Raw genomic sequence first — 25,296 nt, forward strand, 5'->3', positions numbered from 1 at the left:
ATTCCACCTATTCTCGAGACAAAACAAGCAACACCAAGACATGTCGAGCAAGGACGAACATAACCCTTCTACCGGAGACCATGACTCTCCAACAGATTCTTCCGCTACCCAAAAGACGCCGCCTTCCACTGTTCATCCGGGGCACCATGCGCATGGCGAGTCCGCACCCTGCACGGCCGGCGGACCATGTTGCTGCTGCCGCTGCCGCAACTGCAGCGCCATGGGACAACACTCCTGCGGCATGCACCATGGGCCGCCGATGAGCAACATGGAGACACCGGAGCAGCATATGCCATTGCCATGGTGGGGTCTGGGTCCGCATCACGCGCCTCAATGCGGCTACGCCTCGTGTTCACCGTACATGTACCATGGCTGCTGGAGGCCCGCGTTCGGCTGTGGCATGGCACAGCATGGGCCACACTGCGGCGGGCTTCACTAAAAGACACATGGCCAATGTATGGACCGCATTTACTATTTCTGATCTTGGAGGGTCCTGGTGAGAGACGGGCGGTGTGAGGTAGTTGCAAGGGAGGCTAGTAAGGGGCTTCGGGCTGCTACGAACGTGAAAGTAAGAAATTGATGAATGCATTTCATTGAATAAGTGATCAGCCGTCGCCCCCCTTCAAGTGAGACCTCATTCAATCAATTTCTATCACCAACGAGTGAGTTTGGGACTCGTAGTATTCTCCATAGTATACATGTAAGCTACGGTATTCTCTTCTCCTGGGGTTGGCCCCCCCTCGGTGCCTCACTATGGACAAGGACGACTGGTTGGAATTTCCCCATTCTCTCCTGTCTTTCTTTGAACTCAATAGCCGCTGTCGCGAGCAGCACAGCGAGCGTCGATGCCTGCGCCGTGACGCGGGCCTGGACCAGCTTTCGGGCCCCCGTGGTGAAATGGTCATGCCGCATCCGCGCCAGACTGAAGGCCATGGTAGACGCCCATATCCCGCCTAGGATGTAATACTGATTCTTGTGCAACCATTCCCGTTCTCGCTGGCTCCTTGGCTCCTTTTTGTGTGCCTCTTTGGCTTGACGCTTGACCTCGCGTATATACTCCTGCGCCTGCGGGTGCAGCCGCGACTGGTAGTTATGGGATGCGTGGCTGGCACCAATGCTCGTCGCAACCATGCCGGGATAGAGGGCCGAAGTGCTCTTGATATAGAGAGGCAGCTGTCTGAATGGCGGATACCACGAATGCAGCCCTGCCATGGCTGCGACGCCGAGGGCGAGGCCACACAAGCCAGCCTTGGCCCCGGATGATATGATGGAGTCGTAGTACTCCTTCTCTTCGCCGCTCGCGATGATCTTCATTGCCTGTTGCTTTGAGCCCAAGTAAGCTCAATGGAGTCTGAAGCGATGAGCAGATGCAGTAGGACGCCAAGAACTAACTGGATGTGACAGTAAGGGCCAGCATCCGCCTTTAGTATCCTCTCACACAACTTGCCTATCCTGCGATGGTCCAAGACCAGTAGTCATTGTGAGATCATGGCACCTTTTCTCCCCGATGATACGTGTAGATGGCGCCACGACGAATGACCTCATCCTGTGCTCCCTCTCCGTGGCTGCCGGCTCTCGACAGTCAGATATAGACAAGCCAACGCTACGATGAGTCTAAACTGGACCCTGGCCATCAGACCTACAGGACATGGGGTGTGAACATCAGGAGCTGGTCCAGGCCATTGTCCACGGCCATTCTGACCTAGCCCACCAGCTGTCCATAGCAGTCAAGTGTTTGCGCTGAAATTCACTGTTAAATGCCTCAGATAGTTAATGCTTGTACAATTAATGCCTGTAATGAATAGATATCATGCTACTCTGAGCCCTTGTCCTCATTTCATACCAGCCAGCAAACCCTCAATGACGACCCTGGCGCCCCAAGCACCGGGATCAGGGGGCAGCTCGCCGCTATCACCCGACCCTGCACCGACATAGGTGGCACGGCCCAGCTTGGGGGTCATGGTCTTTGTGCCCTCGGCACCGTCCGCAGCGGCCTTGACGCTGTCGGCAAAGGTGGCCTTGGACATGGTCTCGGCAAAGGGGATCAGGGCGTCCATGACGGTCCTGTCGCCAATCTTGGCCGGGGTGTAGCGCCGCAGGCTGGCGAGGGCGTTTGTGAGGGCGATGCCCCAGAGAGGCTCGAGACCCTGGGAGGCCTTGTCAATGTTGGCCTCGAGCGCGGCGCGCAGCGAGACGAAGAAGATGCCGAGGATGCCGCCCAGCGTACCGCCCATCTTGCTCTCGACAATGTCCTCGAGCTCATGGAGGACCTTGACCACGGACCCGGACTGGGCCACACATCCGTCGAGCGCGGCGAGCAGGCATGTAGCGCCCGTCTTGAGCGTCTCGCCGCAGTCGCCATCGCCCATGACGGTGTCCCACTTGGTCAGGTCGGGCTCGGCCTGGATGAGGTCCTCACACGCCTTGCGGAGCATGCTCGCGAGCACCTTGGGGTCGACCTTGAGATCCCGCGACTCGTCGACGACCTTTGCGGGCTCCTTGGGGGCCTTGACGATCTGCTCAGCGCGAGGACGACGCTTGGCCTGCGAGCCAGCCACGGACTCCCAGGCGGTGGTTGTGCGGACGTCGAAGAAGGACTTGATCTGCTCGACCGAGTAGCTGCAGTTCTTGGCGGCCGCGGTGACGTTGATGATAGAGACGCTAAAGGCGGGTGCGTTGAGCGAGGTCTCGAGGAAGCCCGAGACGACGCGCTCCGGGGTGATGTTCCAGTCAGCCTCGAGCTGGTTGAGGAGCTCGTCCACGAGGGCGCCCATCTCGAGGTGAGACATGCCGCCAAAGTTGGAGACGAGCAGCATGGTCTCGTCACCCGGGTTGAACTTGACGTAGGCGCGCGCCGGGTCGTTCTGGTCGAGGGTGTACTTGAGGATGGAGCCGACGAGGGACTCGGGCGTGGGCTGAGGGCTGAGCTTCTGGTAGCCAGGCTCGTTGTGCGGACCGGTGCCGATCTCGACCTCGTCGGGCTGGAGCATGCCGTGCTCTGTGCGTCCGGGGACGTGGCAGTGGTCGAGCGTCGCGGCGATGGAGACAATCTGCTCCGAGAAGGCGACACCAAGATCGTAGACCTCGTCTAGCGAGCCGCCCTGGCCGGCTGCACCGCCCATGACCTTGAGCACGCCAATCTGTCCAGCCAGGCCTCGTCGCCCGACCATGCCGCCCTTCTTCTTGCCGACGGACACGTCGTCGCCGCAGATGATCATCTTGGTCTTCTTGCCAGCGGCGCTGGCCTTCTCACCCGCGAGGCCAAAGTGCAGGCAGTCGCCCGTGTAGTTTGTCACCACGAGGATAGTGCCCTTGTCGCTCGGCACGCTCTCAATGCCGGCCAAGATCTGCTTCGTGCTGGGCGAGGCAAAGATGTCACCCTGCACGGCGGCCGCGAGCATGTTCTCGCCCACGTAGCCGGCCCAGGCGGGCTCGTGACCAGAGCCGCCGCCGGAGATGATGCTCACATTGGACTTGGGGTGAGTTGTGTCGAAGACGATACGGTTATCCGGGTCGAGAGAGAGGGAAGGGTTGTAGGTGATGAAGCCACGCAGGGACTTGGGGACGAGCCCGTCCGGCGAGGTGAAGAGGTGGCGTTTGGACATGGCGCCTATGTGCGTTGGGAGTCGGTGCGATTAGAGATTAATAGAAGTGACGAGGAGAAGAAGAACAGCAAGAGAACAAGGAGCAGAGGCTGGGGCAGACAGAGGATGAGCTGCGATGGATGGGGATGGGGAACGCGCCGCTTATGGAGGAGAAATCACTGTGCAGTAGACGAGGATGTGGGGAGCTTGAGCTTCGGCCTTCCGTGGTCGGACAGCAGCAACTAGCAGGACAAGAGACGGTGGACGAGAAGTTTGTTTGCGACTTCTCGAGTTCACGATTCTCTGGGATACGTGGGCAGCAGCGACACTGCGCGCGCGACTCGGCGCTTGCGGTTGCCCCTCTGGCTGTCCACCCCCGAGACGCCAGCATCGCACTCATTCGTCTGTCACCCATGGAGGCACGGGCTGGATGGGGATGGACTCTTGTCCCTGTGCTCCATGTGGGGAGGGAGGCTCGGGTTGCCCTATCAGGCATGGCCGGTTCAATTCACCGTCCCTTCGAGACGGAGATGGAGGGGCATGGAGGGGTAGAGGAGGGGTCGAGGGAAGGAAATGGTGGAGAGAAAGCGTTGATGGAGCTCAGCAAGCTTAGAGGAGGGTGGATGGACGGGAAGAGGGAGCGCGTGTCGAGGTCGGCTGGTTGGCCGATACTGAGGAGCCATGCGGCAGCTCCGCCGCGAACAGTCCACTCAGTTCTTCTTCTCGACCCTCGAGACAAAATAATTGGGCCGCGTGACGAGGAGATTCACATCGGGTTGCTGCTTTGGGGTGGCGAGACGAGGTTTGTTGACGTTAGTCTGCTGCTAATTGCTACGTAATTTGATATCATCGTTTCTGCTGCTGGACAAGGCTTCTTCTCGTTTGATTCTCACATTCCACTTCAACTTCTAGCATCACAAACACACATACACATCAATCACAATGGCACCTCAATGGACTGTGGCCATGGCCTGTGACGTGAGTCTCAAGTTGTCCCCCCAGTGGCCTTGGACAAACATCTGACAACATCAGGACGCTGGCGTCGGCTACAAGAACAAGATCAAGGCCGACTTTGAGGCCGACCCGCGCGTCAAGGCCGTCGTCGACGTGGGCTCCCACGGCAGCGACGACAAGACACCGTATCCCACGCGCGCCGCCGCCGCTGCACGCAAGGTGGCCTCGGGCGAGGCGGATCGTGCGCTCCTCATCTGCGGCACCGGCCTGGGCGTCGCCATTGCCGCCAACAAGATCAAGGGCATCCGCGCCGTGACCGCCCACGACCCCTTTAGCGTCGAGCGCAGCGTCAAGAGCAACAACGCGCAGGTCCTGTGCATGGGCGAGCGCGTCATTGGCATCGAGCTGGCGAGGAAGCTCGCGAGCGACTGGCTCGACCATGTGTTTGACCCGGAGAGCGCGAGCGCCAAGAAGGTGGACGAGATCACGGCGCTCGAGAAGGACATGTGAGGTCGCAATGGGTAGACAGAGTAAACATAGACGAGGGTTCTCTATATAATGTGATCAAAGCGACTTCTCTTCCTGTATTCCTTCAATTGGGTTTGTCCGTGTTGCAGCGTTCGCCATTATTTTTCCATGTCAATCTACCTACCCTGCAGCCTCATCGCTGTCGTACACATGCCCTCAACTCGCGTACGGAGCAGCAATAGCAATCACGAGCTCTGGTCAAATACAGGATCGCGCCCAGTCACTGATAGAACCTCCCCTTGCTACAAAGATGTCTCGACCTGGGTCGCCCAGGCACCGATGCCGACGCCACGGATCGTCGGATTCCCTCATCTGGCCAGCCCGGCCACGCCGGACCCTGATCGGCGAAAGCCCCGATATAGCTAGACTAATTACTCCGTAGAACCCCAAATATTGTCCCAGTCACAAGCTTTGTTAATGAATGTGGGGTAATTACACAATTGTTTGCTGCTGGAGCTCTCGAAGTGGGATGCGTCCATGTCCATCTTGTCTCCTTCGACACTCGACGCAACCAGCGACCAAGACCAACTCGACCAACCTATACAAAACTTCTCCTACATTGCCAATTGAAGTTCAAGTCGGATCGTTCTCCGTCAGACCTCAAAATGACGACCTCCAACCGCCGCCTCATCGGACTCTCGTCCAAAATGTACTTCTCCCTCGACAAGACGTCCACCTACACATCCGCCCTCCTGACCGCTCTCTCTTCGCTACCCTCACCGCCGCCCGTCGACATCTTCCTCATCCCCGACTTTGTCACCCTCGTGCCCACCGCGCAGCAGCTCAAGGAGGCCGGCTCGGACGTCTGGCTGGGCGCGCAGGACACCCACTGGGAGGACCACGGCGCGTACACGGGCGAGGTCAGCCCCTCGGTGCTGCGGGATGTGGGCGTCAAGATTGTCGAGGTCGGCCACGCCGAGAGGCGGCGGCTGTTTGGGGAGGACGACGACATTACCGCCAAGAAGGCCGCGGCTGTCGCGAGGAACGGCATGGTCCCCCTGGTCTGCATTGGCGAGAAGACAGAGGGTGATATCCGCGTGGCGGTGGACGAGGTGCAGGTGCAAATCGACGCGGTCATGAGCGCTGTAGACGACGCGGCAGAAGTCGTGTTGGCGTACGAGCCTGTCTGGGCGATTGGCGCGAGTCAGCCTGCTGGTGAGGAGCACATTCTGAATGTCGTTGCGGGTATCAGGAACCTGGACAGCGTTAAGAACAGGCGAGGCAGCACGAGGATTGTGTATGGAGGCAGTGCTGGCCCTGGACTGTTTGAGAGGCTGAGCTCTGGTGTCGATGGCCTCTTTCTGGGCAGGTTCGGACACGACGTGGCTCAGTTTGTGAGGACAGTCAAGGAGGTCATTGATGCATGAGTCTTGCGGGTCACAGCGCCAGATCAGAGAGGAAGTGCTTTGCATTGTAGTAGCGAGCTATGTGTTCCATCCGTGCCTAGAACATGGCAATGTTACCCTATGTATGACTTCCTGGTAAATGTCATTGCCTTCACGCTACTATCTGAATTTTCTATTATAGGAGAACCGGTAGCCCTCGCGCTAGACGTTGTCCCATGCCGAATCCCCATCGTCAAGTAGCGCGACCTCCAAGGTGCCCTTAAAGTCATCAGTGGTAGCCTCAGACATCAGGGCCCTCCTCTGGATCACGCTGCATCTTAACCCCAGGCTTAGAGCCACAGCAGGCACAGGCCAAGCACGGACGCGAGGGCCGCACCGGCAACTGAGCCCTGCAGGGTCGCAGCACTGCCGAGCTCAGGGACGGAGGGCGTGCTTGTGGCATTGGGGGCCTGCGAGGCGATGGATGTCGTTTCCTGCACGTACTCTACAACGACTGTCTGGGAGGCCACGTCCTCGGTGGGAAGCGGGACACTCTGGGTCAGTGTCACCGTGTGGACCGCAGGAGGCAGAAGGTCAGCAGGCGGCGTAAAGGTGCTGTTCTTGGGTTCCGCATACGGCACGTATGTTGCGTGACCGTTGGGGTTGGAGAGCACATGCGTGGTCTTGACAGGCGTCGGCTCCGGGGTCTGGAAGGTGGGCGTCTCGCCAATGGGGCAGACGGTGGTGAACAGGTCCACCACCTCGGTGACGACAATGACCTGCTGCCACTCGGCCGGGCAGTGGATGACCTGGGCGGCGCACTTGGTGACGGTGTGCACCTTTGTGGTCGAGACAGTCGTCGTGTGCATGGCTGGAGGGGCGGTCGTTGGGCTCGTCGAGTTGTTGATGGCCCAGGAGGATGTCGCCGCGTGCCTGACAGAGGTGGACATGATAGGAGTCATGGTGATGGACGGCGTCAGGGGGTCGGCGCCGCTGACCATGACAACGGTCGTGGCGTCAGGAGGAGGAGCGCCGCTGACTGCGATCCTGGTCGTCACGACGGGGAGAGGAGCACTGCTGACCAAGATGGACGTCGTGTCTGGGGCGTCGTAGAGACAGGTGGGATCGACGACTTGGCCGCCCAACGCTGCGGTAACTGACGTCGTAGCCATGGCGTCATCTCCCTCTTCGAAACCAGGGGAAGAGTCGTTCTCTTCGGCGTCGTCTCCAGTTTCAAAGCCAGCCCAGGCAAACGCACCGGCCTTGATCTCCCAGTCAACAGACGCCTCGAGGGCGCAGTCTTCGGTGGACTGGGCACGACCGTGAACTTCGGGCACGTTCAGGAAGGCGCCAAAACCAGCTCCAGTTTCGAGTTTATCATCGAAGCCAATACCAAGGCTGACCTCCAAGGAGACCTGCAGGGCAACCGTAACATTGACATCGAACTGGAGAGGGTTGAGGAAGCTGTCGACCGTGAAGCCGTCGCTATGTACACATTAGCTTCCTCGTCGACTGGTGTGGATCGTTCGTTTCTTGAAAGGCTCACAATTTGGCGCCGACAATTTCTTCATCGCTGTTGAAGCTCATGTAAGAGCCATCAGGGATGTGGAACTCGAACCCTCCCTCCACTTCAACCTCGGCGTCGACACTGAAGACCAGGTCGACTTTGAGGACAGCTCCCACTTGGTAATTGTCACCCTGCCACCATCAATAGTAAGCAATGATTTGAGAGAGGGCAAACTACCCGGCAGGGTCCAGCTACCACGTACCTCTGAGCCAAATGGCGTGTGGGAAGTGAACAGGTTGACAGACTCGGTCGTGCCCCCCTCGGCGCTGAACGTAACGTCGAAGCGGCCCTGTGACTCTCCAAAAGTAACGGTGGCCCCCGTGTCTAGAAACACAAGTCCTGGAGAGATGTCGACCGTGACGGGCGCGTCAACCCAGCAGTCGTTGCAAGTGACGGCAAAGGTCACTTCGCCATCGTCGAAAGAGCTGGGGCAGGTCAGCAAAAAGCCCACAGTGTGCCAAAAAGCAAGAAGGGAGTCCTACCCAGAGATGAGCTCCGGGTCATCGGGAACCCAGTTGACGGAAAAATCTTGGACAAAGTCGACGAGACCACGAGACTGAATGTCCAGCAACTCTCGTCCAAGAATGTCGGCCTTGGGGGCAGCCAGTGCCACCCCAACAAGGGCAGATAGGGAAGCGAAAGACGAATGCATATCTACTGCGTAAAGAGCGGTTGTAATCCAGTTGGGATGTGAAAGAAAGACGGGGATTACTGGTTTAGCACTCTCTCAGCATGACTGGAATATCGTGGACGCGGTCAAGTCTTATAGAAGACAGCCACAACAGGAGATCTCGGTGGGCACAGCACGCCCATCTCGGGTTTTACAGCCCTCTATCCACAATAAGGGGGGCTCAGGGGTTGGGCTTCTCGCTGTGAAGTGGAAAGCAGGATCCTTGCTTTGAGGTCAAGTATGTTCGGGCCTCGCTCTTCACGACCTCGACCGCCGGGTCCCCCGAGAGCATGAAGCGACTGAGCGCGCAGAAGCTGTTTTCCTGCTGCCTACGTAGGATTGCGGCGGACACGGAGCACCGTGCCAGGGTCGAGGCACGGGCATAACACACAATCACCCCGTTGGTGGCTTCATGTCCAGCAAGGCTTTCGGACGCACCAATGCGTCTGCGCGTTGGTGATGAGACGCACACTGTATGCTTCCGGATTTCTGAGAGACATAATAATAAACATAATCATACATGCACGTCCCTGTCTTGCCGGGAATTGACCTCGGGAGTCGGGACCAGTAATCGAATGCCACCTTGCCCTTGGACGAGTGCCTCTACAAGGCAGACTGAATGCGCCACCTAGGAGGTCTGACTCGAAGAGGACAGCACTTCATACACGCTATTATGCCTCCCCGAAGATAAGACTGAGGGAAATTGATGAGGCTGAACAAACTCAGCCCTACGCTTTGAAGGTCCACTCGTTCCAGGCTGGGCAATCTCCCCCGTCATGAACACTGCATCGAGGCCTCGATGCAGCGACAACGGCTTTGCACTTTGACGGATAATAGCCACAAGAGGAGCGGAGATTCCTACGCCCGACTTCTGTGAGCTACATAGTGACAGAAACAGATATTATCCGAGGGGCAGAGTACCGGTGACAGCTGGCATGCCGTGCCCTGCACGTTTGACAGTGATGTTAGCCCAAGTCGGTATATCACAGTGGATACAATGGGGGCTGAGCATAATTATAATGTGCTCGGTTAATGGCACAGTCGTTAGCTAGAGTGACAAGGGATCTTGACTACTACGTAGTATGTAATCCACGAGTCATTTGTGTGTACTGGCGCAAGTGATATCGATCCTCGTCTGGGGCGAGGACAGCTTAGCACCTAACTCGTCGTCTGGCATCCCTAGATTCTTGAGCAAGACTGGTTGATTACTCTGGCGGTCACCAGTGCTCTGCTTCACGTGCTTGGGTGACAGCTTGCTCCCAGTACCTAGTGCCGGGCTGAGAGACGAATAGGTAGGGGAGCGCCGAAGACACGATCCACTATGGACACTTGCGTACAGTTTTGTTGATATGCGACCAAACGTCAGCGGGGACTGCCCTTGACAATGACAGGGACCCTGCCTGCGGATCGTCCAGAAGGCTGAACGGAATTGTATAATCGCGGCCTCTCATGAGTGTCATGGCCGTCTCATTAAAGCTCAACATCTGCGTTGGGTTGCGTTGAGTCCGCCCTCTAAATGATCAATGCAACCTCTGCCTCCTGAGTCTCTAATTACGGAGGTCAGAGCTTTACATGACATGCCATGTGTATCCGTCAAGTAGGTGTTCATGCTCGCTGCAGCGGGCGGCCGCCTCGTCTCCCTCTTGGGCGACGGTGGAGACAGCCTTATGCAAACATTGTTTGACTGAACCCTGCGAATCCGCAGTGGTACCCATCCGGCATCAGGTGATTCGTTACAGGTATTTCTTCTCCCGTGAGCAAGGCTTGAGTAATTGATTGATAAGATGGGCTTTGGGCAAGCTGTCGCCTCTGTGAAGCACTGACGCATTGGCAACCGAGTCGCTCGCTGCCATCGACAGTGCCGGCTCAACCAGCTGCTTGCAGTACGTTATCCGATCAAGTCAGCGTATTTCTAAAGATATGCACGGACGAATTACTCCGTACCGATCCTTCGAACGATAGCGCGCTATACTCTCGACAGGGTACGGTGGGATATTAGATCACAAGGTGCCAACGGTATCAATGACCAATTGCACAACCACCACACAACACACATACGCACCCTCGTTATTATAGCCTCACCTAAAGAGCTGCGCACGCCATAGAATTTAATTCTATAATAAATAAATTAATTTACTGTGATCTAGCGATAGCAGACTTCGTGATAATAGTATTTATTTTTTATATAAGGCGTGTGGTGGTTATCACGGAGGCGCTAAAGTTCTTAAGCAAGATATATGTTCGTATTTAATTAGTTATAAAGTGAGGCTATAAGTGAGGTTGTAAATAGCTATAAATTTGATCACGACCGCCGCGCCCGGGCGGTTGGCCTAGCTTCACGCCGTGAACGGCGAGGTCGCACCTCTTCATCAACGCTACCCGCTGTAGGCGCCCTTAGCCTCTTCCTGACTACCTTATGAGGTGCCTTAGCGGGTGCCTTATCGGCTGCTTTATCGGGTGCCTTAGCGGGTTCCTTATCGGCTGCTTCATCGGGTGCCCTAGCGAGTGCCTTATCGGTTGCTTCGTCGGGTGCCTTAAGGGCGCCGATCTTAGTTAGTAAGAGGTCTATATTATCCGATGCTTTAGATAGGGCCGTGTCGCTATATGTCCTACCCGCTAGGTCTTATAGGAAGGCTTTAAGGCTAATCGGCTCGTAGGGTGCTGGATTTGGCTTTGATTTAACCCGAATTAAAGCTAGCGTTAATTCCCTTTGCGACCGTTCGCTTGGCGCTATAGACTTAGCCCTCGACCGCGGCTTCCGTGGCTTTAAGGCAGGCTTTTTAGGGCTATCTTCGATAAATTAAAGCTCAATCTACACGACAACCCGGCTATCACTAATAGCCCACTAGAAATTATTATCTTAGCCTAGTATATCCTAAAGGCTATTATTTTTTAAGGAAACCGATATAAACTACCTAGGCTCTTATTTACCGTTCTTCTAGAAGGACGTGCCGATATATATTATCGACTTATCGAGTATTTTAAGGGTATTATAAAGAATAGAAGGTTTAAGGTATATAGTTAGAAAATCGGCTTTTATAAGGAATCTAAGGTCGGCCCACGAGATAAGTAGTAGATCTATTCCACCTACGGCGAATTAGCTATATTTTAGAATATCTAAATTAGCTTACTTATTAATAAAGAGCTCGAGGCTTTAAAGATACTACCTTAGAGCCTGCGACCGGTGGAATAGACTAGCTAGACCCGGATTTTAAGGCTATAGGGATTTTTAAACGGCGAGATAGGCTTGGCCGGCCTTGTGGCGATAATAGCCTGCCTTATATGGCCACGTAGGTTATTAAGGCGATCGCCACGCGTTAAAGATAACGAGGATGATCGGGGTAGCGCTTATTTAGCGATGCTACGACCTTCCGACGACGCGTAGCCGCTAATTAACGGCGATCTATATATAGTTATAGGCGTTAGAGGGTCGCTGAACGTATTTAGGGCGTCGATCTCGACTAGCTTAGGCTATCGCCGGCTATAGAAGGGGTAGAGCAGCCCGACGGAGGTAGCGCGTATTCTATTATATTTTTCGCGTTATAGGTGCGTGTCGTAGACCGTAGGAATCGATAGCGGTGGCTCGGGTATTTCTACTACTAAAATAGACGTTAAAATATATAGCCGAAAGTGAGAGATTGATTAGACCTGCCGTTTAATGTGATACCGCCGGTTAGTAGGGAAAGAACGTAGGAAAGGGCTATATTCGCGGATATTATATGGTGTTATAGGGGGGAAATTACGGTGGGTCTAGCAGTATAAGGATTATATATATATATATAGGCCCGTCGCGTAAGGCTTTAAATACTACCCTATATAGCGGTAAAATAAAGCTTTTCGCGATCTATTCTATATTATCCCCTTCCTCGATAGCCTGGCTTATTTATGCCTGAAATTCGGGCGGTATCGCGTTACTATAGAGGCCTAGATCGTCGAGGTAATTCTACTATAATAGACGTTAGTATTCGGTAGCGCTACTAGTATAAACTTATGAGATAGCTAAGATAGGCTGCACGCCGGAATTTTAGTGCTTTTCGATAATCTCGCGAAGCTTTAAATAAAAGCTAATAAACGGCCTTTTAAGGTTATCCTCTTCTGCTAGGTTAGCCTCGAAGCTAAGCCCTTGGAGCTATGCCTTGCACTAAGCCTCTATCTCGGCGGGTAGCAGACTGTCGATATCTATCGTCTCGAGAGGCTCCTATATTTCGCGAAGAAGCTACTACTATAGGCTATCGTCGTTATTATCGAAAGGAACGCCCTAGTCCGGGTTAGCGGTTATATAATATAAATCCCTTAGTATACTAGATCTAACATTAGGTCGGTTCTTTTAGTTACGGATAATATACTTATTCTATAGATAAATAAAGTTAGTAAGTTTATCGCGGATTATCTCGCCGTAGATAGCGTAGACGGCTACCTAATCGACGAGGCTATCTTCGCGGAAGAGGCTATAGCCGATTAATTCGTTAAAGAAGATAATCTAGCGGTCTATAACGCTACGCCGCAGCTACCGCCACTAAGACTCGATCCTTACGTTCCTTATGCTTAGGCTATATAAATAATAGCTATCTAGCCGATCGCCTTGGGCATAATAATAAATATTTCTATCTTTATCGGTATATTTAACTTTCTTAGGGCTAGCTTTAGCGAGTGACGCCTGCGCCGCTGCCCACAGCGGCGTCTTTATATCGTGGTTAGATCTCGTGAAAAAGGGCCGCTTTTATAGGCGCCGGACGGCCTTAAGATATTATTTTAACGTGCTAAGAGATATTATTACTAATCGGCCCACATAAAACTATATAATATAGCGGGAATAGGCGTCGATATAACCGTAAATCTAGAAGCCGACCTTCCTAAGCTTTTTATAGCTATCGAGGGACTATAAGAAGTTCGGTCCGGGCACGCGAAAGTCGCCTCTTTGCTTGAAGTTACTATCGCGGCGGCTAGCGACTTCCTCTAGAAAAGCAGCCCGATAAATATCGTATAGACGGCGCTATAAGACTATAATTTGCCCCTTCTAACGAATATATTAGTATAGCAAGCCCTTACTAAAGCTTAAGGCCGCGCCGCTCCTCTAGAGGTCTTGGTAGAGGAATTCGACGGCGTTATCGAGCCTCTCTTATTGTTCTTTAACGGTCCTAACCCGGCGTTTTATACCGTGCTACTAGCGGACCTTCTTTATAGCCGAGAGGTAGGCGTGGAAGCCTCCTTAATAAAGCTCCCGCAGAATCGATATATCGGATAGCCCGAAGTTAAAGAAGAGGTATTTAATCCGATCGATTAGGGCGTCCGAGATATCTAGCGCTTAGTGTCTTATATCTAAGCCCTACGCCTTTAGCTAGCGTAGTAAGGTCCGTTTACTAATAATAGGATCACTAGCTTCTTATAGCCGTAAATTAGTATCTTCGAGAATATTATTAATTAGGGTATTTAAGAAATACTAGCCGTAAATATAGTCTTCTAAGATAGTTAGGGTCTAGCGGGCTGTTGGACGAGGGGTAGTCTATAATGCTAGCGCTCTTTTGAGCGTGATTTTTAATATAGTATTCCCACCGTTACTAACGATCGTATTATTTAGAAATTTAAGAATCTAAGTCGCTAAAAGGCCCTTATTGCGTGTATCTAAAATTAAGGCCTAATAATCTTCGATATTCGTTCGTGGCGGTATGTTAAAAAGTATGTAGGTTATAAAGTGTGGGAGGGGCTACCGGTGTGGTGTCGTTGCACTGCGGGGGTTGATACCGTTGGCACCTTGTGATCTAATATCCCGCCGTAACAGGGCTCCCATGATTTCACGTGGTCCGTCTCCTCGCTGGCTCGAAATCGTCCGGCACGCTGGTTTGCAAGATATAAATATCCAAACAACGTCACTTTGTCAATTTGAACTCGGCAAAACAAATCGAACCAGGCTCGCACATGTGCGCATGCCCTAAGACTGGATCCATTGCGCCGTTACCGGAGCAGCTCTTGACGGCTGCCGCTGTCCGGCTGTCGTCGATGCGGGATATATCCGGCTTTCGTGCTCTTCTGCCACACCATTTGCGAATAATTGTAATTCAATCATCATGATTTGTTCCTGTGCTTGATTGGCCCGACCCCTCACTTGATTGTCGTCGTACGTATATATGTGTGAAGCCAGCTCGACTTGAAAGCTTCCAACTTCCCACCTCTTCCAAACTCTTGCTATCAAGTAACTTGATCGAAGCTCTTGACCGATATTATCACCAAACCAAATCCATTCCTTCAGGAATTTCAGTTTGTATACACCATGCCGTGAGAGACGTCACTGACCCCTTTGAGGGTACATTGAACACCACCGCCACCATGTCTCCTCGTCGCAGCACAGCAATTATCCGCAATGATCAATCTTCCCCATCAGGTAATGTCTGATGCATGAGCCGGTGCCCGCTCTTTCGTCTTCTGCATATCATCCTCTCCCACTACCCAAGCACTCGTGTCTCCCGAATAGTGGTCGTTGTCGACCACCAGGGTGTACCGAGCAGCGGGGAGAGGACGCAGAAGGCAGGGAGCGTGGCTGAGAATATACGGCCTTCACTTGATCCGGATAATACCGGCGAAAGGATCATGTTCCTCCCTCTTTCCTCTTCGCGTCTAATCGGTCTTGCAGATCATCCGCAACCATGAGCCCTCCCGCTGCCATCTCCCCCACTCGGGACTACGCCCAACCCATCATCGCTAAGACGGCTGCGTCCAAGCCTGCCAGCACAGGCAATGCGAAGCAGACGACCATTGCCGAGATGGAGAACAACTGGGACTCGTTCGCCTTCAACCCCATCCGCGAGTCTACTGTCTCGCGCGCCATGACCCGCCGCTACTTTGCCGACCTCGACACCCACGCCGAGTCGGACATTGTCATCATCGGCGCGGGTTCGTGCGGTCTCAGCACGGCGTTTGTCCTGGCACGCGCTCGCCCTGACCTCAAGATTGCCATCATCGAGGCTGGCGTCGCCCCTGGTGGCGGTGCCTGGCTCGGTGGCCAGCTCTTCAGCGCCATGGTCATGCGCAAGCCAGCCGATGCCTTCCTGCGCGAAGTCGGCGTCGAGTACGAGGATGAGGGCGACTACGTCGTCGTCAAGCACGCCGCACTCTTCACCTCGACTCTGCTGTCCAAGGTCCTCGCCTTTCCCAACGTGAAGCTCTTCAATGCCACCTGCGTGGAGGATCTGATCACCCGGCCCGCCGAGGAGGGTGTACGCATCGCTGGTGTCGTCACCAACTGGACCCTCGTCAGTATGCACCACGACGATCAGTCCTGCATGGACCCCAACACCATCAACGCGCCTGTCATCATCTCGACGACGGGTCACGACGGTCCCATGGGCGCCTTTTGCGTCAAGAGACTGGTCAGCATGCAGAGGATTGAGAAGCTGGGTGGCATGAGGGGCCTGGACATGAACGTGGCCGAGGACGCCATTGTCAAGGGAACCAGGGAGATTGTCCCCGGCCTGATTGTCGGAGGCATGGAGCTTTCCGAGGTCGACGGTGCCAACCGCATGGGTATGTTCAGCCACGCACAGCCTTGAGAGGTCATATTGGGAGATTTGTACTGACAACACCAAACAGGTCCGACCTTTGGCGCGATGGCGCTGAGCGGTGTCAAGGCTGCTGAGGAGGCTCTCCGCATCTTTGACGTCCGTAAGAAGCAGAATGAGCTGTAAAAGGCTCATGATGCGACCATTTGCTGCCGCTCGCTCAGTACATGTAACCGAGGAGAACGAAAAGGACACATCAACAGGGTACATTCGTTGGACACCACCACCACACTCATTACATAGTTGCACCCCAGAATGAAAAAAAATCTTGCAACTAAGCAGGCCTCGAATCTTCAGACCGTGAATGTGTGTATCTTTGTTTGCTTGTCTTTGAGCAGCAGTGCTGTCTTGGGCTCGACCATGGATGGTGTCTTGTACGCGGGGCTCAAGTGTACGAACTATCATGGTTAATCATCAGCATTGATGAATAGAGGGAATATGTTTTGCTGCGTCTCTGGCAAAAGATTCGTGAGCTGTATGAGGCTACGCGTAGTTGATGTTGGGTGGAATTGAAACATGTTGGCATGGCTCGAACGAGGCGTTTCACCATTGTGCACATGTCCTAACTTAAAACAAATGGAGTGAAATCAGGTGGCAAATTACTTCTGTGCTAACAATGAAGCGATCGAAAATACAGTATTCCATAGTATCAAGATCCTTGCGCGCACATCTAGACCTAAGTTTGTGTATCTCCTGCTTCGACGGTGTCGCCGTCGTGAGTATAGGGCAATCAGGTAATCACCGCACGGAGTACGATCTTATAAACAGGTGAAAGGCGATTCATCGACGCACGAGATGTTTCACGCCTTATTGTGCGTTGTCATTTGGCGACATACGAGTAACTCAATGGGTAGCGCAATCCACGATGTGACCTTGGTCCTGCCCGCGGCCTTAACGCATTATTATATCTTACAACTACCGGACGAGCATCCAACCCGTCCTGCTTCACTGACCTCCACTCAATACCGTCGGAATCTGTCACCAAGCCCTGAAAAGGATGCACCTGCAGCTCGGCTACGGGCTACGGCGCTGTCCCGTCCCAATCGGAAATGAGGCGGGACGGAGCCGGACAGGGGCCCCGACATCACGAATGTCGAATTGGGGAAAATGCCACTGTGAAAACACAGTTTTCTTCCTTCTACAAAGCTCACGCTGTCCATTAGCATGTGCCGCCGTTTCCACATCTGCACACGGCGCCACAAACTATCAGCACACAGCGACAAGTGCTTACATCCTCTGGTGGTGCGACGAATATTACATGTAACTTGGTCTCACGGAGCAGCATGAGTGGAATCTCGGCAGCGAAACGCCTCCTGATACTCCGCTTGGGAGACGACGAGTCGACGACCACCGCTGGCCACCGTGACAGGCAAGAGCTTGCAGTTAGCGCGCGTGGGGATCGACATGGAGGCCCGAAAAGGATCGACCCGGGAGGGTTTAATCCCATGGATCATGGAGCTAAACGCGCATGACTGGGGAACGAATGAGTAAGGTCACAGCGAAGTTAAAATACTTATGCAGCTGTCGGACGGACCCTCATCCCACGTCTCGGCAAAGGGAGGATTATAAGAAACGCGCTGTCTCTGTTTTCCTTCCATTATCATCTTCACCTTCTCTCCAGTCTCCTTCATACACGACATAAGGAACCGCAGCCATGGTGGAGGTCACAGAGATGTACAAGAACGTCCCGGAAAAGGGCATGCTTGCGTACGCGGCCCCCTCGCTCTTTCAGCCGCACCACGCGCGCCAGGCCATCCGGGACGCCCACGAGAAGAAGATTGGCCCTCTGCTGGGCTACTACGCCGGTCTCTCCTCGGTGCCCATCACACGGATGCTCGCGCCCATGAATTATGACTGCGTCTGGGTCGACTGGGAACACACGTCGTGCAATGTCGAGACCATGACCGAAATGGTCCACCAGGCCATCTTTATGAGCCAAGGCCACACCATCCCCTGGGTGCGTGTTCCTGGTCACGACCATGCTGCCATTGGATACGCCCTGGACGCCGGTGCCTCGATTGTCGTACCGCAGGTTTGTCATGCCATCACGCACGCTCATACTTCCTCCATCGGACTGACGCTGGCATCCAGGTCGACACGGTCAAGCAGGCCAAGCACGTTGTATCCGCAGCCAAGTTTGGCGCCAAGATTGGAGGATCCCGATCCGCGCCACCCTTCCGACTGATTCCTGGCCTCACGGACCAATCCTACCATCCGCACAAGGATGTCTTTGCGGCTGTCAACGACCAGGCCGCTATTATGATCCAGATCGAGTCCCTCGAGGCCATCAACAACCTCGACGACATTCTGACCGAGGTCGGCGAGCACATTGACATTGTCTGGCTGGGCTCGTTGGACGCCCGTATCAGCATGGGCCTTCCAGCCCAATTCGGCTCGGGTGGGGAGCCCGAGTGGCTCGCCGCAAGAGACAAGTTCTTCCAGGTCATGGAAAAGCATGACAAGCCCTACGGTGGGTTCTCTATTGGCTCGGCACCGTTTGGTACTCTGGACACGATTCGCCAGGCGTCGGAGCGAATGTCATTCATGGTCGTCTCGGGGGATGTGCTGCATCTGATGGAGATGCAGAAGGATCTGGCAGATGCCCGGTCCGTCGCTGGCGACTTTGTGAAGGGGAGTAATGGGAAGGTCGCAGTGAATGGCAGTAACGGTGTGTGATTCCAAGTCCAGACGGGGACGTCTGTAGAGAAGCTGCCGGAGAATCAGTACACCGAAAATAATTGTACGATATTCACAAGCGGGCACTTGACGTGTTCTCTTCCCAACGCTCGGGGCAGCAGCTTGATCAATGTACCTCGGACGTCCGATTTCTCCTCCTACCATTCGTGTAGCCGCTTCGGATAATCGATGGGTATCAATGAACGTGGGCATCACGGTGCTTGGTTGCGGTTCGACTCAGCAACAATCCACAGCGCAAAAGGGGTATTGGTCCAAGAACGCAGAGGCACTGCCAAACTCCTCTGGATGCGCAATATGTGTTGGTACTAGGCCCATATTTAGCTCAAAGCACACGACGAGAGCTTACATCATGGAAGAGGTATTGCATAGTAAGCTTTCCGTCGGAGACTGTCCGTGATTCCCTTCAAGTCTTACCCATTGCCAGTCATGTAACATAGGCGGGCGGGCACGTGGAAAAGTTGAGAAGGGGAGCTATACTCGTTGCTGGGTGAGCTGTCGACCGCAACTGTGGCAGTCAGGCAACTATTACTCAAGGGCTCGATTGTAGCTATATTTAGACTGCTAAGTCCATTGCGATCGGAGACCGGCAGGAGAACAGACCTGAAATAGCCATGCAGGTACGGACTAGAGCAGAGTCGATGGGTCGTCTGTCCAACCTATGCTAGACTCTGTCTGTGAATTTTTGTCTGCCTTGCTTCTGCCATAGGTATGCGTGCCGACGAGGGAGAGTTTCTGGAAGTCCTCGAGCTGTCTGTCAGAACTCAGTTCAAGCCCATTAGTTCATTTGGATCGGCACAAGTGAGACATAGTTGCAAAGTTCCAAAAACGAATCCAAAGTGCCCGTCAATTCTATAAGTCAAATAATATCGCTCATTCTATTTTGCGTGCGGCTGATCTTCGTCTTGGCTGATCACGACCGACCTCGTCACCATAATGTTCTTGTTGCCACGCTCGGTGAACAAGTCCTCCTCACTGTCGCTGCGATTGTTGATCTGCACGGTCGCACGCGGGTAGGTCATCATCTCGTTGTCGTTTAGCGTCCCGTTGCCAGACTTGTTGCGGGATCGGCCGCTCGTGGCCTTGATGTAACCACCACCCGGGTTGTAGTCGTAGTTTTGGTTGTAGGTGAGGCGGCCACCCGACTTGAGAACCTTGGCCTCGCGGTAGAGACCGGGTCCGCATCCAATGATGACGGCTGTATCGATTTTGTTAGCCCAACTGTAGCAGGTCCTCCGGGTCAATGGACTCTTACCAATGGCAGCTTCGACGATACCCCAGACTGCGAGCCAAGAGGTCGAGGGCTGCTTGAACTCCTGGCCAGCGGCATTGTCGTGGCCCAGGTATGTTACGCGGATCGTCGACACGGCAATGCAGACCCATCCGAGGCAGAAGAGGGCGCCGATTGTAATCTTGCGTCTCCAGTGCATCTGGAGGTTGCGGATGAGGCCGAGGGGAAGGAACATGACTAGAGCGCGCGCGTTAGCTGTCTGGCCGCATCCAGCCGCAGGAGATTTTGTTGACGCACCCAGGAGATCGGTAAACACATCGACAGAGTACGAGTACCACAAGCTAATGTAGGCTGCCCGAACGTCGCGCGGTGTACCGCAGGCCCCAGGTGTGAACCAGGCGCTCATGCTCGAGCACGACAACATGGAAGAGGTGATGGCGCCAGCGAGTGTCTAATCAAGACGGTTAGCATGGACGTGTTTGCAGGGCAGATGGCAATTTTGCGGGAGCTTACCACCACGCAGATGAAGACGACGACCCACCAGAGGATGATGTACGACTTCAAACCAGCCATCAAGCGCTTATACAAGCAAAGCAGCGAAGCCTTGATGAGCCACAAGCAGATCCAAAGACCAGAGGTGACGACAAAAAACGTCTTTTGTACAACCAGTGTATCGTCCATAATTGTGTCGTACAGTTCGATTTTGCCCTCGGAGACATCTTGCAATCGAAATATAACAGGCCCGGCGTTGAGGTAAAGACTGGTGATGACAATGAAGACCATCCAAGCTGCCGTCAGCCATCCGTCTTCCCACGAAAAGGTGCGTTTGCGGATGACGGCGAGATAGATGTGGGTGAAGAAGATGAGGGACGCGAAGATGCTCATGATGATGCCCGTCACCATGAGCTTCGTGTTGTTCAAGCCCGCCGCCATGGCGATGGCTGTCTGGCTGGCTAGAGGCTATAACCACAAACTCACTATGAAGGGGTCGAGGGGGAGGATGTGGTGAGGTTTATAGAAGCGACTGATCAGTGTGCGGGATGGGATGGGACTCGATCTCTTGCTTCTCCTTGTCATCTTGTGCCGTGGCATCAGGCAGGCGATTGACTGCAGGACAGACACGGCCTGGCTGGTGAGTACCAGACAAGGGCACGCCCGCGCAGGATCGCGCGATACAACGCTCGAGCGTCCCACGTTAGATCCCCTGGGGGCAAGTGTGAGATCCCTTTCTGTAGCTAGGCCGCAGCTGGCAGGGGTGTTGAAGAAAACAACGCACGGCTGTGCCGTCTACATGCGTGAACGTGGGCCGATAAGGCACACACACTGACTGACCTTCTACTCTGCCGTTGCAGATTGACAAGACGCATCCCTGTCTGAGGAACATGTACCTACCTACATCCCACGCTCTGCATTGGGTGGCAAGGGCTGCAGAGCAATCATCCAGGCTCTCGGTGTACGGCCTCATGGGCAAGTCTCGAGACCGAGGTCATGGTTTCCGGCGGACTGTTGACATTTCCCCACAAGAATGTTCTTCGCAAGTTCACATGCGCTCATATTCCTGATACAAATGCTCGCTCGGAAGGGACGGCTAGGGATCTCAGACAGTTCATCCGGAGGATTGACACGGCTCGGGAGCGTTTCGCTGTCAGGCAAGTAATGCGACTGGCCGTACGAATGCCCGGCGCAAGCCTACCTGATGGTAGCTTGCAAGACAGGGTCATGATGCCGCTTCCGTATCCGTAAGAAGGATAGTGTTGCTTCCCAAATGGCCTAGGCTGCGGTGGAAGATATCCCAGAAGCAAGTTGCCACCAGGGGTCTCAGTCTTGGCCCGAGAACGTGCCTTGAGCCGTGGCCCGTGGCCCTTGAGAGACGCATAGAGACTGCAGCCGTAATTATGCATTGCAAGAGTAAATTGGGAAAAGGGTGGTGGAAGGTTTTTTTTTATCGCCTGTTGCCGGTTCGTGAGAGTTGATACGTTGGCATTGATCATTGATGAAGACACTCATATCTGCGCGACTACACAGAGTACAACGCAGAACGAATCTGGACCATTCTTTCGTCCAGTGACTTTCTCGGCCCTCGAGAGATTTTGTTCAATTTGCTGCGCCCCTATCCCTTGGTGCATGTAGCATTATATTCGATTCGAGACATGATCAGTCACAAACAATATCGAGATCAGTCACAAACAATATCGAGTGCAGATGGAGCAAGACACGTGCGTCCCAGGCTCCCAGCTGGAAGGAAAACGCACACTGGGCTCTTGGCTGGAACTTCTGCAGATATTTGTTGAACCCTGGCCACGATTATTCCCTCGGCCCTTGCAGGCTTCCCTTTCCAGTCTGGCCTCCTGCAGACGTGCATGATGGGGGTCCACATCCAATCTCTGCCAGGTCGTGCTGCTGCTCTCAGCGTGCCGGCGTTGCCTTTTTACCGGTGCTTTCTTCCTCCTCTTCCTGCTCTGCCATCATGAAGAATGAAGAAGCAGCTCCAGGGGATCGGAGACTCGGAACTCGTTACTCAGTCCAAGGCGGCCGCCCACTTCGGGCTGTGCCAAGCATCCGAGATCCGATCCCCCGGTTTCCTCGCGTGCGGCTGCAAGGCCAACCGCGATTTAATTCCCCAGGCATGGTCGATATCGATTCCCTGTACGTATCTGTATGTACGGATACCTTGGCCGCATGAGAACCGCAATGTCTTCAAATAATTCGAACCGTCTTCGCCACTCTCTTTCCTTTCTTCCCCGCCCCAACCATTAATCGCTCTCGCGCCTGGGCAGTCACTCGTTCTCAACTCAGCCGAGGCCTCCTGCGTGGCAAAGGACAAGAGAAGAAATAGAAGAAGAAGAAGTACAAGGCCAGGTCCACCCGCTCTGCGTTTCACATCCACTTCTATTCTTCTTTCGTCAACCCAAAAATCAGTCACCATGAAGACGGCGGCACTGTTCTTTGCTTCTGTTCTGGGAGGTGCCCACGCGGCAGCTCTGTCGCAGCCTGAGAGTTTCGAGCCTGCAGGATTCAATGCGACCCAAGAGCTCGAGCGCCTCGGCGTACAGGTGAAGGATCTACCTGCATCCTCTCTCTCGACACGCTCTCTTGAGCAGTATGCCTGCCCTGCCGCTGTAAGTTGGGATCGCCCCCATGATGTCTCTATGAAAAGTGCTGACCCGCCTGGCAGTGTCTGTCGCTGAGTGCCATCTTTGGCCGTGACTCTGTCGTCACCGAGAACGACGATGCCTATGACCAGTTCACCGGTGCCTTCTGGTCCGAGATCCAGGCTGATGTCGACCCTCAGTGCATCTTCAAGCCCTCCAAGGCCGAGGACGTTTCCGTCGTCGTGCTGCTGTCGCGACTGACGCAGTGCCCCTTTGCCGTCAAGAGCGGTGGTCACGCCGCCTTTGCTGGTGCCTCCAACATTGAGGGCGGCATCACCGTCACCTTTGAAAAGATGCAAGATGTCACCGTGTCGTGCGACAAGCAAAAGGTCAAGATCCAGCCCGGCAACACCTGGGGCCAGGTATACGACAAGCTGGCTAAGGACGAGATCACCGTGACTGGAGGACGTGTCGGCAAGGTCGGTACTGGTGGTCTGACCCTTGGCGGCGGCATCTCCTACTTCTCCAACAAATACGGCTGGGCTTGCGACAACGTCCTCACCTACGAGGTCGTCACCGCTGCCGGGTTCATCATCAACGTCACCGAGAAGTCGAACCCTTCCCTCTACTGGGCCCTCCGTGGCGGCGGCAACAACTTTGGCATCGTGACCGCCTTTACCTTCCGGGCCATCCCTCTTCCTGGCGGCTTGATGTGGGGTGGAACCAAGACGTATCTCGAGAACGACTTCTCCGACCTCACCGAGGCCTTTGTCCAGACCATTGCCAACACCCCCGATGACCCCAACGCTGGCACCTGGATCGCCTGGCTCTCCCAGGGCGGCATGAAGCTCGCCGCCACCGAGTTCTGGTACGCCACCCCCGAGGGTGCCGACGCCGCCATCTGGGAGCCCTACGAGAACCTGACGGCCATTGCCGACTCCACGAAGGAGCGGACCCATCACGAGTACGCCCATGCCCAGGACGAGTCGAACCCCTACGGTTTCCGCGAGGTGTACTACGGCCTCACCGTCAAGGCCGGCTCTGAAGTCGCCGCCAAGGCGCGCGACGTCTTCTTCGAGGAGCAGCCCAAGCTCGCCGACGTCGAGGGCGCCAACCCCGTCCTCATCTTCCAGGGCATCACGACCGAGCAGATCAAGCACATGAGCGCCCGCGGTGGCAACCCGCTGGGCATCAACCTGGCCGATGGGCCCCTGTACCTGATCCATGTCGCCTGCTGGTGGTCCAACGCCGAGGACGACGAGCGCGTGTACAGCTGGATTTCCAACCTCCTGACCCGCATCGAGTCCGAGGCCTCGGCGCTCGGCAAGCAGAATGACTACATCTACATGAACTACGGCAGTCTGTACGAGAACGTCATTGCCAACTACGGTCCCGACAATGTCGACAAGCTCAACAGTATTGCCAAGTTTTACGATCCCACCGCTGTCTTCCAGAAACTCCAGCCGGGCCACTTCAAGCTCGACAGGGCACCGGTCCCCGACGATAGGTTCTGGTCGGGTGTCAGGAGCTAAATGCTTGCTTGGCAGGCTGACGGTCATGGCTGTGTGTAAAAGCTTCAATTGTTAGATATTAATACATAATTTGTCGAACCAGGTTCCAACGTGATGGCGCTTCGCTTGGTATGCACTAGTAGCACTGCTCCTCTTCTTATTTAACATGAGATCCTGACAGGCCCCAGCTTGTCTTGGATAGGAAGCTGCTGGGTTTCTAAACCGTGAAATTCAGTAAGCCTTGGTGATCAAATAGTGTTCGCCATCTTGATACCATACGTCGTCTACCGCAAGCTTACCCTACACCACTACCGTATCTTATTATTATTGTATCCTACACACAAAATCGACAAAAAGGTTCATGGTCTTTACATGGTTCAAGAATCACAGGTGAATTCTTGGGCCTCTCCGATTCGGTGGACGCTGTTTCACCTTTTAAGAAACTTTATCTTACGTGGACTATCCTTTAAGAAGACTATCACGAAATACCAAGACTCTTCCTTGCGTGTGTGAGCGAGCCAAAGCAATCAAATTAAATAACGTGATGCATTACAATTAGTCCTGTATCAATACTGAACCGTATCCAT

The 25,296-nt window shown here is 54.3% G+C and overlaps 10 protein-coding genes across 10 annotated transcripts; 6 read left to right on the forward strand and 4 right to left on the reverse strand.

Moving 5' to 3' along the window:
* Nucleotides 1-648: 648 nt before the first annotated feature.
* On the reverse strand, nucleotides 649-1,723 carry F5Z01DRAFT_6 (uncharacterized protein). Its single transcript, XM_046260746.1, has one exon. The coding sequence runs from the start codon at nucleotides 1,312-1,314 to the stop codon at nucleotides 706-708; it is 609 nt and encodes a 202-aa protein (XP_046122702.1). The 5' UTR covers nucleotides 1,315-1,723; the 3' UTR covers nucleotides 649-705.
* A 109-nt stretch (nucleotides 1,724-1,832) lies between these two features.
* F5Z01DRAFT_614593 (dihydroxyacetone kinase) lies at nucleotides 1,833-3,605 on the reverse strand (the record flags this gene model as incomplete). Its single annotated transcript, XM_046260823.1, has 1 exon — nucleotides 1,833-3,605. The coding sequence occupies one exon, from the start codon at nucleotides 3,603-3,605 to the stop codon at nucleotides 1,833-1,835; it is 1,773 nt and encodes a 590-aa protein (XP_046122703.1).
* F5Z01DRAFT_3076 (uncharacterized protein) lies at nucleotides 3,507-4,500 on the forward strand. The gene has a single exon (XM_046258921.1). The coding sequence runs from the start codon at nucleotides 3,725-3,727 to the stop codon at nucleotides 4,421-4,423; it is 699 nt and encodes a 232-aa protein (XP_046122704.1). The 5' UTR covers nucleotides 3,507-3,724; the 3' UTR covers nucleotides 4,424-4,500.
* On the forward strand, nucleotides 4,202-5,448 carry F5Z01DRAFT_396 (uncharacterized protein). Its single transcript, XM_046259504.1, has 2 exons — nucleotides 4,202-4,562; nucleotides 4,617-5,448. The coding sequence occupies exons 1-2, from the start codon at nucleotides 4,527-4,529 to the stop codon at nucleotides 5,046-5,048; spliced, it is 468 nt and encodes a 155-aa protein (XP_046122705.1). The 5' UTR covers nucleotides 4,202-4,526; the 3' UTR covers nucleotides 5,049-5,448.
* Nucleotides 5,449-5,470: 22 nt separating this feature from the next.
* Nucleotides 5,471-6,522, forward strand: F5Z01DRAFT_641366 (Triosephosphate isomerase). The gene has a single exon (XM_046262579.1). It carries the CDS (start codon nucleotides 5,672-5,674, stop codon nucleotides 6,431-6,433), a length of 762 nt encoding a protein of 253 aa, XP_046122706.1. The 5' UTR covers nucleotides 5,471-5,671; the 3' UTR covers nucleotides 6,434-6,522.
* F5Z01DRAFT_641367 (uncharacterized protein) lies at nucleotides 6,523-9,097 on the reverse strand. The gene is made up of 4 exons (XM_046262580.1): nucleotides 8,441-9,097; nucleotides 8,161-8,383; nucleotides 7,938-8,089; nucleotides 6,523-7,876 (listed from the first exon to the last, which is right to left on the reverse strand). Exons 1-4 carry the CDS (start codon nucleotides 8,608-8,610, stop codon nucleotides 6,742-6,744), a joined length of 1,680 nt encoding a protein of 559 aa, XP_046122707.1. The 5' UTR covers nucleotides 8,611-9,097; the 3' UTR covers nucleotides 6,523-6,741.
* A 6,172-nt stretch (nucleotides 9,098-15,269) lies between these two features.
* F5Z01DRAFT_614125 (thiazole biosynthetic enzyme variant 1) lies at nucleotides 15,270-16,307 on the forward strand (the record flags this gene model as incomplete). Its single annotated transcript, XM_046260800.1, has 2 exons — nucleotides 15,270-16,146; nucleotides 16,213-16,307. 2 exons carry the CDS (start codon nucleotides 15,270-15,272, stop codon nucleotides 16,305-16,307), a joined length of 972 nt encoding a protein of 323 aa, XP_046122708.1.
* Nucleotides 16,308-17,640: 1,333 nt separating this feature from the next.
* F5Z01DRAFT_3841 (Pyruvate/Phosphoenolpyruvate kinase-like domain-containing protein) lies at nucleotides 17,641-18,982 on the forward strand. Its single transcript, XM_046259444.1, has 2 exons — nucleotides 17,641-18,213; nucleotides 18,273-18,982. The coding sequence occupies exons 1-2, from the start codon at nucleotides 17,836-17,838 to the stop codon at nucleotides 18,855-18,857; spliced, it is 963 nt and encodes a 320-aa protein (XP_046122709.1). The 5' UTR covers nucleotides 17,641-17,835; the 3' UTR covers nucleotides 18,858-18,982.
* Nucleotides 18,983-19,716: 734 nt separating this feature from the next.
* F5Z01DRAFT_746174 (uncharacterized protein) lies at nucleotides 19,717-21,445 on the reverse strand. The gene is made up of 4 exons (XM_046266946.1): nucleotides 20,620-21,445; nucleotides 20,404-20,557; nucleotides 20,131-20,343; nucleotides 19,717-20,073 (listed from the first exon to the last, which is right to left on the reverse strand). The coding sequence occupies exons 1-4, from the start codon at nucleotides 21,037-21,039 to the stop codon at nucleotides 19,754-19,756; spliced, it is 1,107 nt and encodes a 368-aa protein (XP_046122710.1). The 5' UTR covers nucleotides 21,040-21,445; the 3' UTR covers nucleotides 19,717-19,753.
* Nucleotides 21,446-23,030: 1,585 nt separating this feature from the next.
* F5Z01DRAFT_614116 (FAD binding domain-containing protein) lies at nucleotides 23,031-24,730 on the forward strand (the record flags this gene model as incomplete). The annotated part of the gene is made up of 2 exons (XM_046260798.1): nucleotides 23,031-23,225; nucleotides 23,282-24,730. The coding sequence occupies 2 exons, from the start codon at nucleotides 23,031-23,033 to the stop codon at nucleotides 24,728-24,730; spliced, it is 1,644 nt and encodes a 547-aa protein (XP_046122711.1).
* Between the last annotated feature and the right edge of the window lie 566 nt (nucleotides 24,731-25,296).

This window comes from Emericellopsis atlantica, assembly GCF_019669845.1.
Source record: "Emericellopsis atlantica unplaced genomic scaffold F5Z01scaffold_1, whole genome shotgun sequence".
Taxonomy (NCBI): Eukaryota; Fungi; Ascomycota; class Sordariomycetes; order Hypocreales; family Bionectriaceae; genus Emericellopsis; species Emericellopsis atlantica.

Bases quoted from the DNA above. Each gene is read 5' to 3' on its own strand.
- F5Z01DRAFT_6 (XM_046260746.1), bottom strand. From the start codon at position 1,314: ATGAAGATCATCGCGAGCGGCGAAGAGAAGGAGTACTACGACTCCATC.
- F5Z01DRAFT_3076 (XM_046258921.1), top strand. From the start codon at position 3,725: ATGGGGATGGGGAACGCGCCGCTTATGGAGGAGAAATCACTGTGCAGT.
- F5Z01DRAFT_396 (XM_046259504.1), top strand. From the start codon at position 4,527: ATGGCACCTCAATGGACTGTGGCCATGGCCTGTGAC. The intron at 4,563-4,616 runs GTGAGTCTCAAG...TGACAACATCAG, and splicing joins CTGTGGCCATGGCCTGTGAC to GACGCTGGCGTCGGCTACAA.
- F5Z01DRAFT_641366 (XM_046262579.1), top strand. From the start codon at position 5,672: ATGACGACCTCCAACCGCCGCCTCATCGGACTCTCGTCCAAAATGTAC.
- F5Z01DRAFT_641367 (XM_046262580.1), bottom strand. From the start codon at position 8,610: ATGCATTCGTCTTTCGCTTCCCTATCTGCCCTTGTTGGGGTGGCACTG. The intron at 8,090-8,160 runs GTACGTGGTAGC...TGATGGTGGCAG, and splicing joins ACACGCCATTTGGCTCAGAG to GGTGACAATTACCAAGTGGG. The intron at 7,877-7,937 runs GTGAGCCTTTCA...ATGTGTACATAG, and splicing joins GAAATTGTCGGCGCCAAATT to CGACGGCTTCACGGTCGACA.
- F5Z01DRAFT_3841 (XM_046259444.1), top strand. From the start codon at position 17,836: ATGGTGGAGGTCACAGAGATGTACAAGAACGTCCCGGAAAAGGGCATG. The intron at 18,214-18,272 runs GTTTGTCATGCC...GCTGGCATCCAG, and splicing joins CCTCGATTGTCGTACCGCAG to GTCGACACGGTCAAGCAGGC.
- F5Z01DRAFT_746174 (XM_046266946.1), bottom strand. From the start codon at position 21,039: ATGGCGGCGGGCTTGAACAACACGAAGCTCATGGTGACGGGCATCATC. The intron at 20,344-20,403 runs GTGCGTCAACAA...CGCGCGCTCTAG, and splicing joins TGTGTTTACCGATCTCCTGG to TCATGTTCCTTCCCCTCGGC. The intron at 20,074-20,130 runs GTAAGAGTCCAT...AAATCGATACAG, and splicing joins TATCGTCGAAGCTGCCATTG to CCGTCATCATTGGATGCGGA.